This window comes from Eremomyces bilateralis (genome assembly GCF_010015585.1).
Source record: "Eremomyces bilateralis CBS 781.70 unplaced genomic scaffold P152scaffold_16, whole genome shotgun sequence".
Classification (NCBI taxonomy): domain Eukaryota; kingdom Fungi; phylum Ascomycota; class Dothideomycetes; order Eremomycetales; family Eremomycetaceae; genus Eremomyces; species Eremomyces bilateralis.
The window spans coordinates 124,232-136,970 of record NW_022985082.1 but is presented as its reverse complement, the minus strand read 5'-3'; the positions used below and the strand labels follow the sequence as shown (position 1 = coordinate 136,970).

Sequence of the window (12,739 nt, the reverse complement as noted above, 5' to 3'; positions counted from 1 at the left end):
TGGTCTCCTCACCGTGTGCGTGGCCGCCAGTCTCGGTACCGGTGGTCTCCTCGCCGTGTGCGTGGCCGCCGGTCTCGGTTCCATTGGTCCCAGTACCAGTGGTTTCCTCGCCGTGCGCATGGCCGCCGGCCTCAGTGCCGCCAGTTGTGGTCTCCTCACCGTGAGCATGCCCGCCAGCCTCGCCGGTTTCCTCGCCGTGGTCATGACCACCACCCTCCATGGCAGCCTCTGGCCAGTAACTGCTGAAGTCTGGGGTGGAAGCTGGGACTTTGCCGCTCTTGACGTACTCTTGAATGTATGGTAAAAGCGGGTCGGGGTATCCGGGGCTACCTGGCAATGAAGCGATACCCGTCTTGGAGTTCTCGTCCTCATAAGTCTGGGGCGCTGGTCCGGAGCCGGTGGATGGATAGCTCGGGTTAGGGCAGATGCGCTCATCGTCGTAGGTGAAGGCGTCTGCACCGACACAGGGAGAGCACCAAAAGACGTTCTTGGGATCGTACTCTTTCTTGAGGGTCTCGAGCTTGGCGTAGTTGGAGCCCCAGAATACCTTCTTCCAGTTAAGATTGCCAGGTGAAGCCTAGGAGAGGTTAGTTGTAATTCAGAGCAGTACAATATGACAAGCATATAACTCACCTCGTTGATATAAGCACCTGATTCTGGGAAGGCTTGGGCAATGGCAGAGATATTGAAGTCGTGGCGGCTGTTACCAGGCACACCACTAACAATGAAATGGTACGACATGTCTCTCCATGATGGACTTATCGCAGTAGCATCAATTGCCGGCTCTGCCTGCTTACCTCCTCCCAACAAGAAGCCGCGAATAACCATACCATCGACAGGGATAGACGTCACCGGGTTCAAGGTGGCCTTGACGAGCTTGGCCAGTTCAGCCTGAGAGACCGAATTGACAGTCTTTTCGGACAGGAGGCGGGAGTCGAGATATGTTCTCCTCATCGGGCGAGCTGCCATCCCTCCCATCCCCCCCATCTCCTCCGTAGCGGCACCATCCCCATCCCCATCACCCCCATGCCGTCTGCTCAAGCCGCGCTTGCTCACACCACGCTTGTTCAGGCCGGCTTGCTTGTACTTAACCGACCACGGGATCAGACCGATGGGGTTGGCCATGGCATCTGCCTGACTTGGCGCGGTTCCGTCGCTGGCATCGTTCCAGGAGAGCCACCTTGCGCCAGCTTCTTCCATAGCTTCGTCACCGTTTTCGGCGGCGTACCATTGCCCATAAGTGTCGTAATGATAATACTTCGCGGGCTGGCTGGAATTAGAGCCGGCAAGCTTCTCCATCTCTAGCTTCAGTGGCTCGAATGCGGCTTTGGCGTTCTCAATCGTGCCCTCGTCGCCTTGGAAGTGCAGGACTGACTGGAAGGCGTTTCGGTACATGTAAAAATAGCCCTGAGCGCCATACTTCTCACGGATTGCCGGGGCCTTCTGGAGGAAGTATGCAAGAGCATCGTAGAGCCCGTCGGTGGTGGAGTTGACAAAGAACCGACCAACAGCCATCGGTGGTGTTGGGTAGACCTTGACAGTTGCGGCGGTGACGATACCGAAAGTTGAACCACCACCTCCTCGCAGAGCCCAGAAAAGATCAGGATTGCTGCACTCAGATGCCTTGACGAACGTGCCATCTGCGAGGACAACTTCGAACTCCACGATGTTATCTGCTTGCATACCGTATTCGCGGGAGAGCGGGTTGTGTCCACCAGCCTGTGCCCAGCCGCCGATGGTGCCAACGCCCTTTGATCGTCAGGAAGCTGCAAAACAGAACAAATATGGGGAGACTTACACCGTGCTGGGCTCCCAGAACAAACAAACCGCTTTCAGCAGCAGCCTTATAGAACGCCTCGTGATACATTCCAGCACTGACACGGGCATATGCCTGCACGCCAGCTTGAGGCTCGATGACGTTGTAGCTATCGGTCTCCTCTCCCGAACCATGGCGCTTCGTCAGATGCTCGCAGCTTGGCTCTGCCGCTGACCCTGCCGTTGACCCTGCCGCTGACCCTGCCGTTGACCCCGTCGCTGACCCTGCCGTTGACCCTGCCGTTGACCCTGCTGCTGGCTCTTCATCTGGCTCATCGCCGTGACGCTTGTGAAAATGGCGGAACTTCTGCATTCCACGGCGAGTTTTGAGCCTTCTGGTCATGTTCATGCCCGGCATCGCGTCATCATCGGGGCACGTAGTCGTGGGCGGCGGAGTGATGGATTGGCCACAAGTCCATCCGTTTTGGAAGACGATAGGATCCATTAATTGAGACACGTCCAGCCGGAGACCTGATCGAGCATTTTCACTAGACTAGTTAGATAAAATCATAGATATCTGTACGCATCCACTTACCGGCCATGGAAATCATGTCCAGTGGTGATGATCGTGAGGCGGACATTTTGCTCGCTTGCGAAATTGACAGCTTTCTGTACGTCTTCCACATTTTTGGCAACGAAGTTGAAATCGGGGCCTTTCGTACCCCAAGATTTGGGGTACGATCCTGGAAGTTTGGATGCCCAAGTTTCGTTGCTCGGGAAGCCTTTGTCAGAAGCCAGCAGCTTGCACCCTGGAGGTGCCTCAGAAGAGTTCGGGGTGAGGACCTTGTCAACCTCAGGAGGCATGACTGCCGCATGCTGCATCGACAGGCCCGTGAGGAGGGCCACGCCCAGCAGTGCCGTCCTCATTGCCATGATGAAGTAGAATACGGCCACGCAAGAGAATTAGAAAGGAATGTAGTGAGTGACTGGTTAAAGCTCCAGGGCGTATCAAAACTAAATTACCCTTGAAAGAGTGGAAGGGAGCTAGACAATGGAAGAATCAGTGGGATCCAAGGAGCCATTGGGAATTGGGTTATTATATCAGTGACGGATGATCGACATTCAGGCCAGGCATTGCCACGATGGATGTAACATCCCGTACTAACACTATAATACCAAACTCCCTGCGATAGATGGGGTAGCACTTGGTTAGTGGACGGTACGGCTGTCCGAGTACGACAGTCGACAGCAGGGTGCGAGATTACTTGCACAATCGGGATGCCAAGTCAAGATCCAGTTAAGACCCAGGAATCATCCATCGTCTGGGGTAAAGATCGTGTGCAATGCAAGGAACGAGAGAACTGACGCCTCCCATCCGTCGGTACATGAAGTCGTGGCATAATCGCAATTGGCCAGTATGTGCCGAGATTGGAAGCCTTGTATAAAAGAAGCTTTGCTTAGGAAGCCATCGTTCAATCGGAAGACTAGGCTCAAAGCTTGAAGGAGGGTCCTATGAACCATATGAGGCAAAATTTGCTCAATGTTAGTTTTGCTAAGCCTTTGCAATTACAATAGAAAGAAATCAATATAGATATCATTTAGACGAAGAAACAATATATGATGGGGTCTGTGCATTTCCCGGGTTGATTGAGTTGATAGGTCGCGGCTCATATAAACTTAAAACAAACCTCAACAGGGGTCCCAGGACACCATTTTGCATGTAACAGGAGTGTAACAACCCCACCATAAGCCTGAGTTAACAAGGTCCGAAGATGTCTCAAAAAAGAATCACACTGAAGGACGTAGTTCATCCCGGGGAATGACGGCAATGTCCTGTAGCAGCATCTTCATGCGCAAGATTAGAATCGTCCCGATAAAGACTGTGGGGTAAAGTACTCAGTGACAGATAATAGTTGACGTGTGAGCAAGTTTAATAACTGCGATATCACCTTGAAAAAGAGTTGAAAGTGAAATCAATAAAAATAGTCAGAGGAGGACTAGATCGGCAAAGGGGCTGTCTTCGCATATGGAGAACCAAATCCAACAGGGGCGGCGTTTGGAATTTCATAAACACAGAAACCAGTCCTACAAAGTTATTGTCAAGCTTTTCGGGTGCCGGCACGCACAATTCCATCGTACATCGTACTGCCAAAAGGTGGGAAAACGCTATGGCTTGGGTATATGACCTGGTTATTGTCCACGCGTTCGAGCAACTCAACTATATTGTTAGATATATTATAGATGCCGAGAGATTCGATGAACAAATTTGGACCACGGATCATGAACTGAGGCTGGTACTGTGGCGGCGTGTGAACACCGGATTCATCAATTTCGATATATTTGCGCAGTGAGCCCATTGAAAAAGGATGAGGATAACGCAATGCCCAATTGGATCAGGAACGCTTTCTCGGTTTCAGCAAACCTTTTTGCACATGCCGCTATAGCATTCGATATTGGTAACAATAGGTTGCTCGATCAGCGGAACAGATTGCTAGCCGAGGACAACACACGGATCGTGCCCCTTCTCATTGTTCTTTAGGGCTAGATTGCTCTCTGTTAACAGAAGTGGCCCACTCCGGTTCTCCATCATCGTTGAATTCGGCCCATTTGAAATAAGAGCAGCTATGCAATGTCAATAGACAACTCATATTGGTTCAAATCATACATACCCTTCCTTTCCTGGCGCATAATTGGTATGGCACATCCACATGTATCGACCGCGATGCTCCGGTTTCTTCATCGCACACCTCAAAATGCATGACACGCCGCATTTGCATAGAGGTGTATATTTAGGATGTAGGAAGTTCTTGTAGTGTCGGTAAGTGACGTTGATCCGCTTGTTCTGTGCCAGTGGATGGGGATCAATCGCTTGTGCTGGCGCGATCGAATGTTTCCATTCCTCTTGCATTTCGGCGTGCATCACTAGTAGAGAATTGTGAGGAAGATGAATGGCAATTTGACCCTCGGCATCAGCGCGTTTTTCGTTGGGTTTGGAGGTCTTATTGTCCGACTCAGATTCGTCGTCCTTTGCAAGCACACGCCGGACTCGGAATTCGCGTGCGACACCAAGGCTTAAACTTCCGATTACTGCCCTAGGGCCCAAGTAGGTAAGCTGATCAGCATGATACCCCACGCTCTGATGAGGACCGTCATAGCAGTTGACAAAAGCTGCATTGGGTTCCCACGGATGAGGAGACTGGTACTTCAGCTTCTTTCCTTCCGGGTAATAGTCGCGGACACGGCGCTCGATCTCGGTATTGACAGCTTTTTGTACTTTGGCTCTGACTTTGCGCATTTCAGGTGTAATTTCTCGAACATCTTTGACTCGACTGCCGTTGTAGGTGTACTCTGTCTTCTGGCGTTGAGCTTCTTCCAACGAGTCGACGTAAAAGCAATTGGTATGGGGAGATTGAACGACGTTGTCGAAAAGCTTGAAGACCTCGGACTGATAAGAAACTGCCTCCTGGAGCAACTCTTTTAGAAGGGCGTCTGCCTCCTCAGTTGGCAAAAAGTTATGGATGATGGAGCACGGCGTATGAGCTTCAATGTCTGCTGGAGCGTACAGATGGAGTGTACGACCCTTTCTAGTTAGCTTCTTCTTAGCATGGGTCGCAGATAGGCCAGCAGAGGTGGTTTGCATTCCAAAAGACGACAATGAAGATTGTATAGCCCTGCTCCCGTCTCTTTTCTTAGGCGATCGAAACGTATCCCCGTGCTCTAGAGCTTCAGATGCCGCTTCCACAGACCCTTCACAAGCCAGTAAGGTTTCCAATAACGCAGATTCATCAAGTTCCGGATATTGAGAGCAGAGGATGGCGAGCTTGAAATCTGTACTCTCTTCTTCTTCCGTAGTTTTGTTTTCATATTGGATCGGACTTGTTCTTCGGCGTTTCCTTAATATGAAGTGCTCCATAAAGGGCAACCACTTCTTCATCGACCCAGATCGACAACATTCTTAAGCTTTAAAGTCCCAGTTCCAAAAATCCGGAAAAGATGACTCGATGAGATATTGTTGGTCAGTTTAAAAGCAAGCCGACCGAAATACGCGCGCAACACGAGCACAACACGAACACACGTGCGATCGACCTGTTACGGCGGACTATTACACATCTATTAACAGTCCGCCGTATCAATGAGCCTTGGCGTCTAAAATCCATCAGATCTGGTTCTGTCCATGTTATGCCTCGGTTCATTATCGGAAGGCATCTGATCTGGTCTGGAAATCGGAATGTACACTATCCACGTCACAGTTTAGCTCCCCGCAGTTACACATGTCGTCCAATTGACAGTATGCTTGATCAGCGTAGATAAACCAGTTCTCTCCGTTGACAGGAGAACCGTGAGCCACAATGATTGAATTCCGAACCCAAGGATTCAATGGCTACAGCATCAAGTATTCGCCATTCTTCGACTCCCGCATAGCAGTCGCGGCATCGGCAAACTTTGGCCTGGTTGGCAATGGCCGACTTTATGTGCTGGGCTTGAATGCCAACGGCGCTGCCCCAGAGAAATGGTGAGAGTTGGTTGTGTAAAACCACCGCGAGACAGGTGCTGAGCAGTTCAGGTTCGACACACAGGATTCCCTCTTCGATACGGCATGGTCCGAAGCGCATGAAAACCAAATCGTCGTAGCCGGCGGCGACGGCTCGATCAAACTATTCGACATATCACTAGATTCCTTCCCCATAGCCAGCTGGAGCGAGCACGCACGAGAAGTCTTCTCCGTCGACTGGAACCTCATCAACAAAGACACCTTCCTCTCCTCCTCATGGGACGGTACCGTCAAGATCTGGCGCCCAGATCACCAATCATCGCTCCTCACCCTCCCCATCCATAGCTGCACCTACTCCGCTCAATTCTCACCGCACAACCCCTCCGTCCTCAGCGCCGTCAGCTCCGACTCATGCCTGCGACTCTTCGATCTGCGAACCCCCGCTTCCGCCTCCAACCACCTGACCGCCGCCATCCCGATCCACGCTCCGCCGAAAGCAATGCCTGGTCGCGCGCCTCCGATGGGGATACCGCCCAGCGAGGCGCTTACGCACGACTGGAATAAATACCGAGATACAGTCGTCGCGACGGCCGGCGTGGACCGGACGATCCGGACGTTCGATATCCGCATGCCGGGGCAGGGTCCTGTCGCCGTGCTTCCGGGTCACGAATATGCAGTCCGGAAGATATCGTGGAGCCCGCATTTGTCGGACGTGTTGCTCAGTGCGAGCTATGACATGACCTGTCGGGTGTGGACGGATGGGAGCGCGATGGGGGTGGATCAAGGAATGCAAAAACCTGACGCGCCGTTCCTTGGGCCTGGGAAAGAGATGGGGAGGATGGGGAGGCATACGGAGTTTGTGACGGGAGTCGATTGGTGTCTGTTTGGCGCTGAAGGATGGTGTGCGAGTTGTGGATGGGACGAGCGTGTGTTAATATGGGATGTGAGAGCTATTATGCAACCGGGATGAGTCGCTGAACAAATTATATATCACGTCTTATGAGTCTCTCCTTTTGGATGAAAAAGCACAATTCTAGGTCGGTCCTGAGGATCCTATTTTCTTCGATAAAAAGCATGGCTATTGCCAATCCGTCAGGATCTTAACAGGATATGTGCCGACCACTTCTTGATATTTCTATATGAGCCCCTAATTCTCGATATCTGAAGGTACGCCGGAGCTGTCACTTATACGGCCCTGAATTTTGCTCCGAGGCATACGTGTCATGCTCTGCTGTTCCGACGTGGGATACTCCCGTTCGATCCATCCCAGATTGTCTGCTGAGACGAATTCCTTCCAAATGGCTCACCAGATCCGAAATCAACCATGATAGGTAGATCATTTCTGTCGACCATGATATGCGATGTAGTGAGGTCGTTGTGCTAGACCATCAAAGTTGTCGAACAACTGACTGATGGAACTGAAGCACTGATCTTTGCCGATATCTTATGTACTGTCTTTCTGCCGTTGGGCTAGCCTTTCGCTATCCCGTTCCAATCCGAGGTCGAGAATGCGATTCTTCTTGACAACGGAGCCGTGATATCGAACGATATTTGGCTGCGGAGTTCTTATTAGAAGCTCCAGGATATCGGCTTCATGGAACGAAAGCGCTGCATGCACGACAGTCCCTTTTGTATCACCATCGTTCGCGAGTTTGGGGTGCTTCACGTAAATATCGTTCGCTGGACTTCACATGGTCGTACTCTCCGATAGTACTGTAGGATATACCTCATCGTCTGCTACTCTTCTTCAGCGCTCCTTAACGAGTTTAGGGATCAATCATGCTTGCTAGCAGTAACCTGGCCAATATGCCACATCCTGTTGGGAAACGAAGGGAAATTTAGGGCGAATAAACACCAGGTCATTACTCCTAGGCTATGTAGCGGGTGTGCATATATCGGTTAGAATCCACTTGGACGTCTCACGTCATTGCCAGCCATTTATTGAACCCTTAATAGTGATTAAAGGTTGGAATGGTTTCAGACTGCTTTCATAAAGTGGGTGGCGAACTGGCGATGGACATATGCTCTGCACGTGCAACCGCGTCCAGATCGTGTCAAGCTAATCTAGATTTAGCTAAGTTAGTCAGTAGTTATGCTTCTTGGTAGTACAACTAGCTCACCGCGTCTTTTAGCCGCATGCTGGGATTTAGCTGTTTTTCCGTTTTCCAAGCAACACCTAATACTGAATATTTCGGCGCCAATTCCAATATACCGACTGCTCTTGAACTTCAATATTCAATCGGATATCCATTCTGCAGTCCCGTTTACTACAGGGTCGAGAGATTTCAAAATTTCACTGAATTCCCCTGGAGCAAAGTCTCAGGTAATGATTGTCTACTATTAATATAGCACAGATGGAATGGCGTTTAACCAATTTCTTCCATGCTATGGATGTCGATTATAATCTGCTAACATACTGTTTATCCTTAGAAGTCAACTCATTGCCACAATGTCTTCCCTCCCAGGAGAAAGCGCAGAGTGTGCTCCCCTCGAGCCAGAATGTGTCTTGTGTGGTTCCACGACCGACCTTTCCCTATGTTCGGGTTGTAGGATCCTCCACTATTGCGGCTCTGAGCACCAGGCCATCCATTGGCCCGCCCACAAATCGGGTTGCAAAGCTATCAAGGCATTTCGCACGTCATATGAGCGTATCAAGAGCGATCTGCCCAATGCTCTCGAAAAGGACGGCTTCGACTGGCACGGCAATAACAAAGAGCTCACCAATATCTTCGATACGTACAAAGGGAAGTTCTGGAAAATCCAGTCCACCCGCCCGTACATGCGCGCACGGTTTACGCTGGTAGAGCAGTTCTTGCAAGTCAAGACTTATCCAGCTGTAGGAGCTGCTTTGGGTCACCTTGAAGGCATGCTCCAACTCTGTCGTGGCGACAACTTAGGGGTACGGGACTACATGCCGTCGCTATATCTGCGTCTGGGGCGTGACCAGGACTGCTACGATTTTGTTAAATGGTGGCAGACCACTGGCCAGTCAAGCACCTACGATTGGGGAAACATGGACAATCCCTACCTTGATGTGAAGGGCGCTGACGCGTTCGAGGAGGCTGACTATTTCGACACACACTTCGGAGTCGGTATATCAAACGCTGCGGCGGTCACACTACTGAAAATTCGACTTCTCCAAAGTCTCCGCGCCTTGGATCATGCAACGGCTTCCGCTGGAGGCAAAGCACCTCCGACCGCCAACGAAGAAGTTCGAAAACTTGTCACCAGCTCAATCGTGACCGGAAACCCGGAAATGATGGCCAGTGGAGATCACAGTGTGCAGATAATCAAGCTCGAGAGGCAGGTTCAGGGCCTCATCCAAAATATCGCGAAGATGAACGAGTTCTTCTGGCCCGCTATGCTTTCTCCTCGTGAAGCACTGGCTTCAGTCCCGGAAATGTACGCGCCTGGATCGAAGGCGCACGCGAACCTTACTGTGCAGCAAAGCTACAATTCCTGGGCGGAGACTCCTGGTGCGATCGACATGCTCCGCGAATACCTGAAGTGAAGAACGCTACATGGCCGATTTCGCTAAGGGTTACTGGGTGCAGTGTCCCTCGAAATTAGTGAAGGTATCAGATGCTCCTGGGGGAGATGAGTAGACTCAATGCAAATCCATATGCGGTGAAGCTTAGGGAGCTTGCTGTGACCCTGCGTCAAAGGTTTCGGAACTCTGGAGGTATGGTCTCAAGACTCAGAGCTACTACCTAATTTCCAAAGTCCCAGATAGTCTTATGAGCGAAGCAATCGTAGATAAGGAGTTGACGAGTATGACAATGGACAGTATACGGAGTAATTAGTATGGAAGCGAAGAATTAGAGAGCATGCTATTCCCGCTATTTTCCCATTATCACACTCAATGTAGCATAAATAGCTTCAATGCATTTAAATTTCATCATCTGAAGGTTAGCTATGATTACCCCTTAGCGACCCGCCAACGCCAGATTTACCATAAGTGGCGGCTTCTCCCAAAGCGCAAAGACCTTCTGGTCACACCAGTTCATGCTTTCGTCGCAGAGAGTCATATCAAAATGATACAACGTCGTTGCCAGGAGAAGCCGTATCTCGTGATAGGCAAGGCTATCAAACAGTCAGAACTACCGCATCCAGTTGGACGGAATCAGCCAATGGAACATACTTCTTGCCGATGCAATTGCGCGGGCCAACAGAGAACGGCTGTAGCACGCTCTTGTTATCCGAATCGTAGTCGGATGAAATCCACCGTTCAGGAATAAAATCGCCCGGATTGCGGAAGTTGGTGGCTGAACGGAATGCAGTGAATGGTGTCACGTAGACAGTGGTCTAGGAGAAGGTCAGAAATGATAAGATGCCTTTCTGTCCGCACTTACGTTCCCTGGAACCCATTCGCCGCAAATAGCGGTTCCTCCAGGTGGTGTCAATCTTGGAAGTCCTGTGGGCGCCGGCGGATACATGCGGAGGCCTTCTTCAATGCAAGCGTGAAGGTACTTGAGCCGAACCAAACCACCCATTCTAATGTCCTGCTGCGACTGAAAGGCGCTTCGAATCTCGTCTTTGAGTTTCTTCATCTTCTCTGGATTCATTAGAAGATAGTAAAGGAGGCCGCTGAGCAGCGTCGCCGTCGTCTCCGTGCCCGCAATCATGAACAAGTCAGCATTGGCGTGCATCTCACCCAAACTCAGTGCCTTTTCTCCCACCTGGCGTAGCACCAGGGTCCATATGTCGGGGCGGTCGGTTTGCGTGACAAGACGGCGGTCGACGCGATCGGTAGAGTATCTGAAGTGGACGTTACGCGCATGGATGATGAAGCGGCCTAAGAGAAGGTTGACGAGGCTAGATACTACGGGTAAAAATGATATCGCCTGGAGCATAGTTGTTGCCTTCAGGCTGTTAAATATGGTGGTGACCCAAGGGGTGTACTTGGAGTTTTGGAGCATGTAGAGGGGTTCGCCGAAGGTAAGATCCCCTGAGTTCGGCTGGTGAGCGATGTGTTGACAGCAGGTAGAAGCGGACCATACCCATTATATCGAAAGTGGTAAAATTGAGAATCTCCACCATATTTACCTTCTCGTCTGGTTCCGCCTCCACCTTCTCATGTAACTTTTGCACCATGAGGTCAACATACTTCATCAAAAGCGGCTCCTGCTCCTTCAGCGCCTTGTCAGAGAAGGCGTTGGAAAAGATACGGCGCGTCCGCGCGTGATCTTGATCATTGGCATTGACGAGGTTCGTCTCGTCCACGGAAGCGAAGTCGTAAAACTTTGGATCTTTGGCGTTCCCAGCCTTGCCTGCTGGCTGGAAACCGTAGATATCTTTCCAGCCCTGCGCATCGATGAAGCTAAGTTCGTTTGGACCGACACGCACAATGGGACCGTACTCGTGGTGTACCTGGGTGATCCAGTGGAGGGTCCCGCCGCGTGCCAGGTGCCATATCTTGGGTAGTTTGGTTGCTGCTGCAAGTTTGGGTCCGGGGACCTTGCGAAGTGGATGAAGATATAAGTTATACACGGCAAGAGCAAAGGGATAGAGGATTGCCTATGCACTCCGTCGATTATCAGCAGCTGGAAACCACGAGAAACGGTTCTCGATAAGGTTGCGGCACATACCAGCAATGCTATGGCTGACAAGATCCGTACGATCCTGGAGGGGTCTCCCAGCTGATAGATGTCATTCAGTCCCCTCATTCTGTTTAATGAAGTCATGGCATCTATATCTGGAAGGAGTTAATACTGTGAAGGGGGACAACGAGGGGCAGGAACAAAGTATTGTGTATAAATGGTGTTTACCTGCACAGGCTATGCTCCCATGGAAGAGATTCAACTTATACTGTTCCTTATCACTACGAGAGGGCAGACACCACCACCAATCTCCAGGCCTGGTAACATTATTTGGTCTGCAGGCACGATTGGAAGCGTTGCGGTGAGAGAACGCCCGTTCGCCCGTTCTGGATACATTCATACATTGATTGCTCCGTACAAGGATAGCGCAGCAATGAATTTGGTGGCGTCACTATACTGTGAGGGGTCAGAGTAATCCGGTCAAATCGTGCACAGGCCCCAACAACCACGAGACGCGTCAAAACGACTCTAGATCTTAGATGATCAATATCTTCATCAATTTTAATGATGGAACGCTCAATTTTGGGTGAAATTAGCGGGAATCGGCGTAAGGATGCAGATCTTACGCCAGAACAGCGATCTGCAATCATTGCAATGGTCGACGCGGGCTTAATGTCTAAACGAGCGATTGCGCGCGAGGTCGGATGCTCGCCCTCAACCATCGACTATACAATTGAGAAGTTCCGTACGCAACGAACATTCAAGTCTCTCCCAAAAGGACACCGTACCAAGATGATCACGGAACCTGACTTCCGATATCTTCAACAACAAATTAAAAAAAACCCGAAGGTCACGCACAACGAGCTGGCGCGGTCCCTCACATGCGACCAAGGCACCCCGTCCAAGTCGACCGTCAAACGCGCGCTCCGGGGGTCCAAATACTACCGCAAAT

At 50.8% G+C, this 12,739-nt stretch overlaps 5 protein-coding genes across 5 annotated transcripts; 2 read left to right on the top strand and 3 right to left on the bottom strand.

The window, feature by feature from the left end:
- Window positions 1–1,509: 1,509 nt before the first annotated feature.
- On the bottom strand, window positions 1,510–1,746 carry P152DRAFT_372519 (FAD-binding domain-containing protein; the record flags this gene model as incomplete). Its single annotated transcript, XM_033675544.1, has 1 exon — window positions 1,510–1,746. A coding segment is annotated over one exon (237 nt), but the record flags the coding sequence as incomplete, so codon positions are not given.
- Window positions 1,747–3,999: 2,253 nt separating this feature from the next.
- P152DRAFT_508434 (GRF zinc finger domain-containing protein) lies at window positions 4,000–5,768 on the bottom strand. The gene is made up of 2 exons (XM_033682585.1): window positions 4,425–5,768; window positions 4,000–4,377 (listed from the first exon to the last, which is right to left on the bottom strand). The coding sequence occupies exons 1-2, from the start codon at window positions 5,687–5,689 to the stop codon at window positions 4,281–4,283; spliced, it is 1,362 nt and encodes a 453-aa protein (XP_033532401.1). The 5' UTR covers window positions 5,690–5,768; the 3' UTR covers window positions 4,000–4,280.
- Window positions 5,769–5,952: 184 nt separating this feature from the next.
- Window positions 5,953–7,341, top strand: P152DRAFT_420037 (WD40 repeat-like protein). The gene is made up of 2 exons (XM_033677141.1): window positions 5,953–6,268; window positions 6,320–7,341. The coding sequence occupies exons 1-2, from the start codon at window positions 6,105–6,107 to the stop codon at window positions 7,215–7,217; spliced, it is 1,062 nt and encodes a 353-aa protein (XP_033532400.1). The 5' UTR covers window positions 5,953–6,104; the 3' UTR covers window positions 7,218–7,341.
- Window positions 7,342–8,519: 1,178 nt separating this feature from the next.
- On the top strand, window positions 8,520–10,111 carry P152DRAFT_483496 (uncharacterized protein). The gene has a single exon (XM_033681947.1). The coding sequence runs from the start codon at window positions 8,697–8,699 to the stop codon at window positions 9,756–9,758; it is 1,062 nt and encodes a 353-aa protein (XP_033532399.1). The 5' UTR covers window positions 8,520–8,696; the 3' UTR covers window positions 9,759–10,111.
- On the bottom strand, window positions 10,093–12,126 carry P152DRAFT_460058 (benzoate 4-monooxygenase cytochrome P450). Its single transcript, XM_033679815.1, has 5 exons — window positions 11,836–12,126; window positions 11,248–11,764; window positions 10,600–11,195; window positions 10,389–10,552; window positions 10,093–10,330 (listed from the first exon to the last, which is right to left on the bottom strand). The coding sequence occupies exons 1-5, from the start codon at window positions 11,911–11,913 to the stop codon at window positions 10,174–10,176; spliced, it is 1,512 nt and encodes a 503-aa protein (XP_033532398.1). The 5' UTR covers window positions 11,914–12,126; the 3' UTR covers window positions 10,093–10,173.
- Window positions 12,127–12,739: the final 613 nt, after the last annotated feature.

Bases quoted from the DNA above. Each gene is read 5' to 3' on its own strand.
- P152DRAFT_508434 (XM_033682585.1), bottom strand. From the start codon at position 5,689: ATGAAGAAGTGGTTGCCCTTTATGGAGCACTTCATATTAAGGAAACGC. The intron at 4,378-4,424 runs GTATGTATGATT...GACATTGCATAG, and splicing joins TATGCGCCAGGAAAGGAAGG to CTGCTCTTATTTCAAATGGG.
- P152DRAFT_420037 (XM_033677141.1), top strand. From the start codon at position 6,105: ATGATTGAATTCCGAACCCAAGGATTCAATGGCTACAGCATCAAGTAT. The intron at 6,269-6,319 runs GTGAGAGTTGGT...TGAGCAGTTCAG, and splicing joins GGCGCTGCCCCAGAGAAATG to GTTCGACACACAGGATTCCC.
- P152DRAFT_483496 (XM_033681947.1), top strand. From the start codon at position 8,697: ATGTCTTCCCTCCCAGGAGAAAGCGCAGAGTGTGCTCCCCTCGAGCCA.
- P152DRAFT_460058 (XM_033679815.1), bottom strand. From the start codon at position 11,913: ATGAGGGGACTGAATGACATCTATCAGCTGGGAGACCCCTCCAGGATC. The intron at 11,196-11,247 runs GTATGGTCCGCT...AGCCGAACTCAG, and splicing joins TACCACTTTCGATATAATGG to GGGATCTTACCTTCGGCGAA. The intron at 10,331-10,388 runs GTATGTTCCATT...ACTGTTTGATAG, and splicing joins CGCAATTGCATCGGCAAGAA to CCTTGCCTATCACGAGATAC.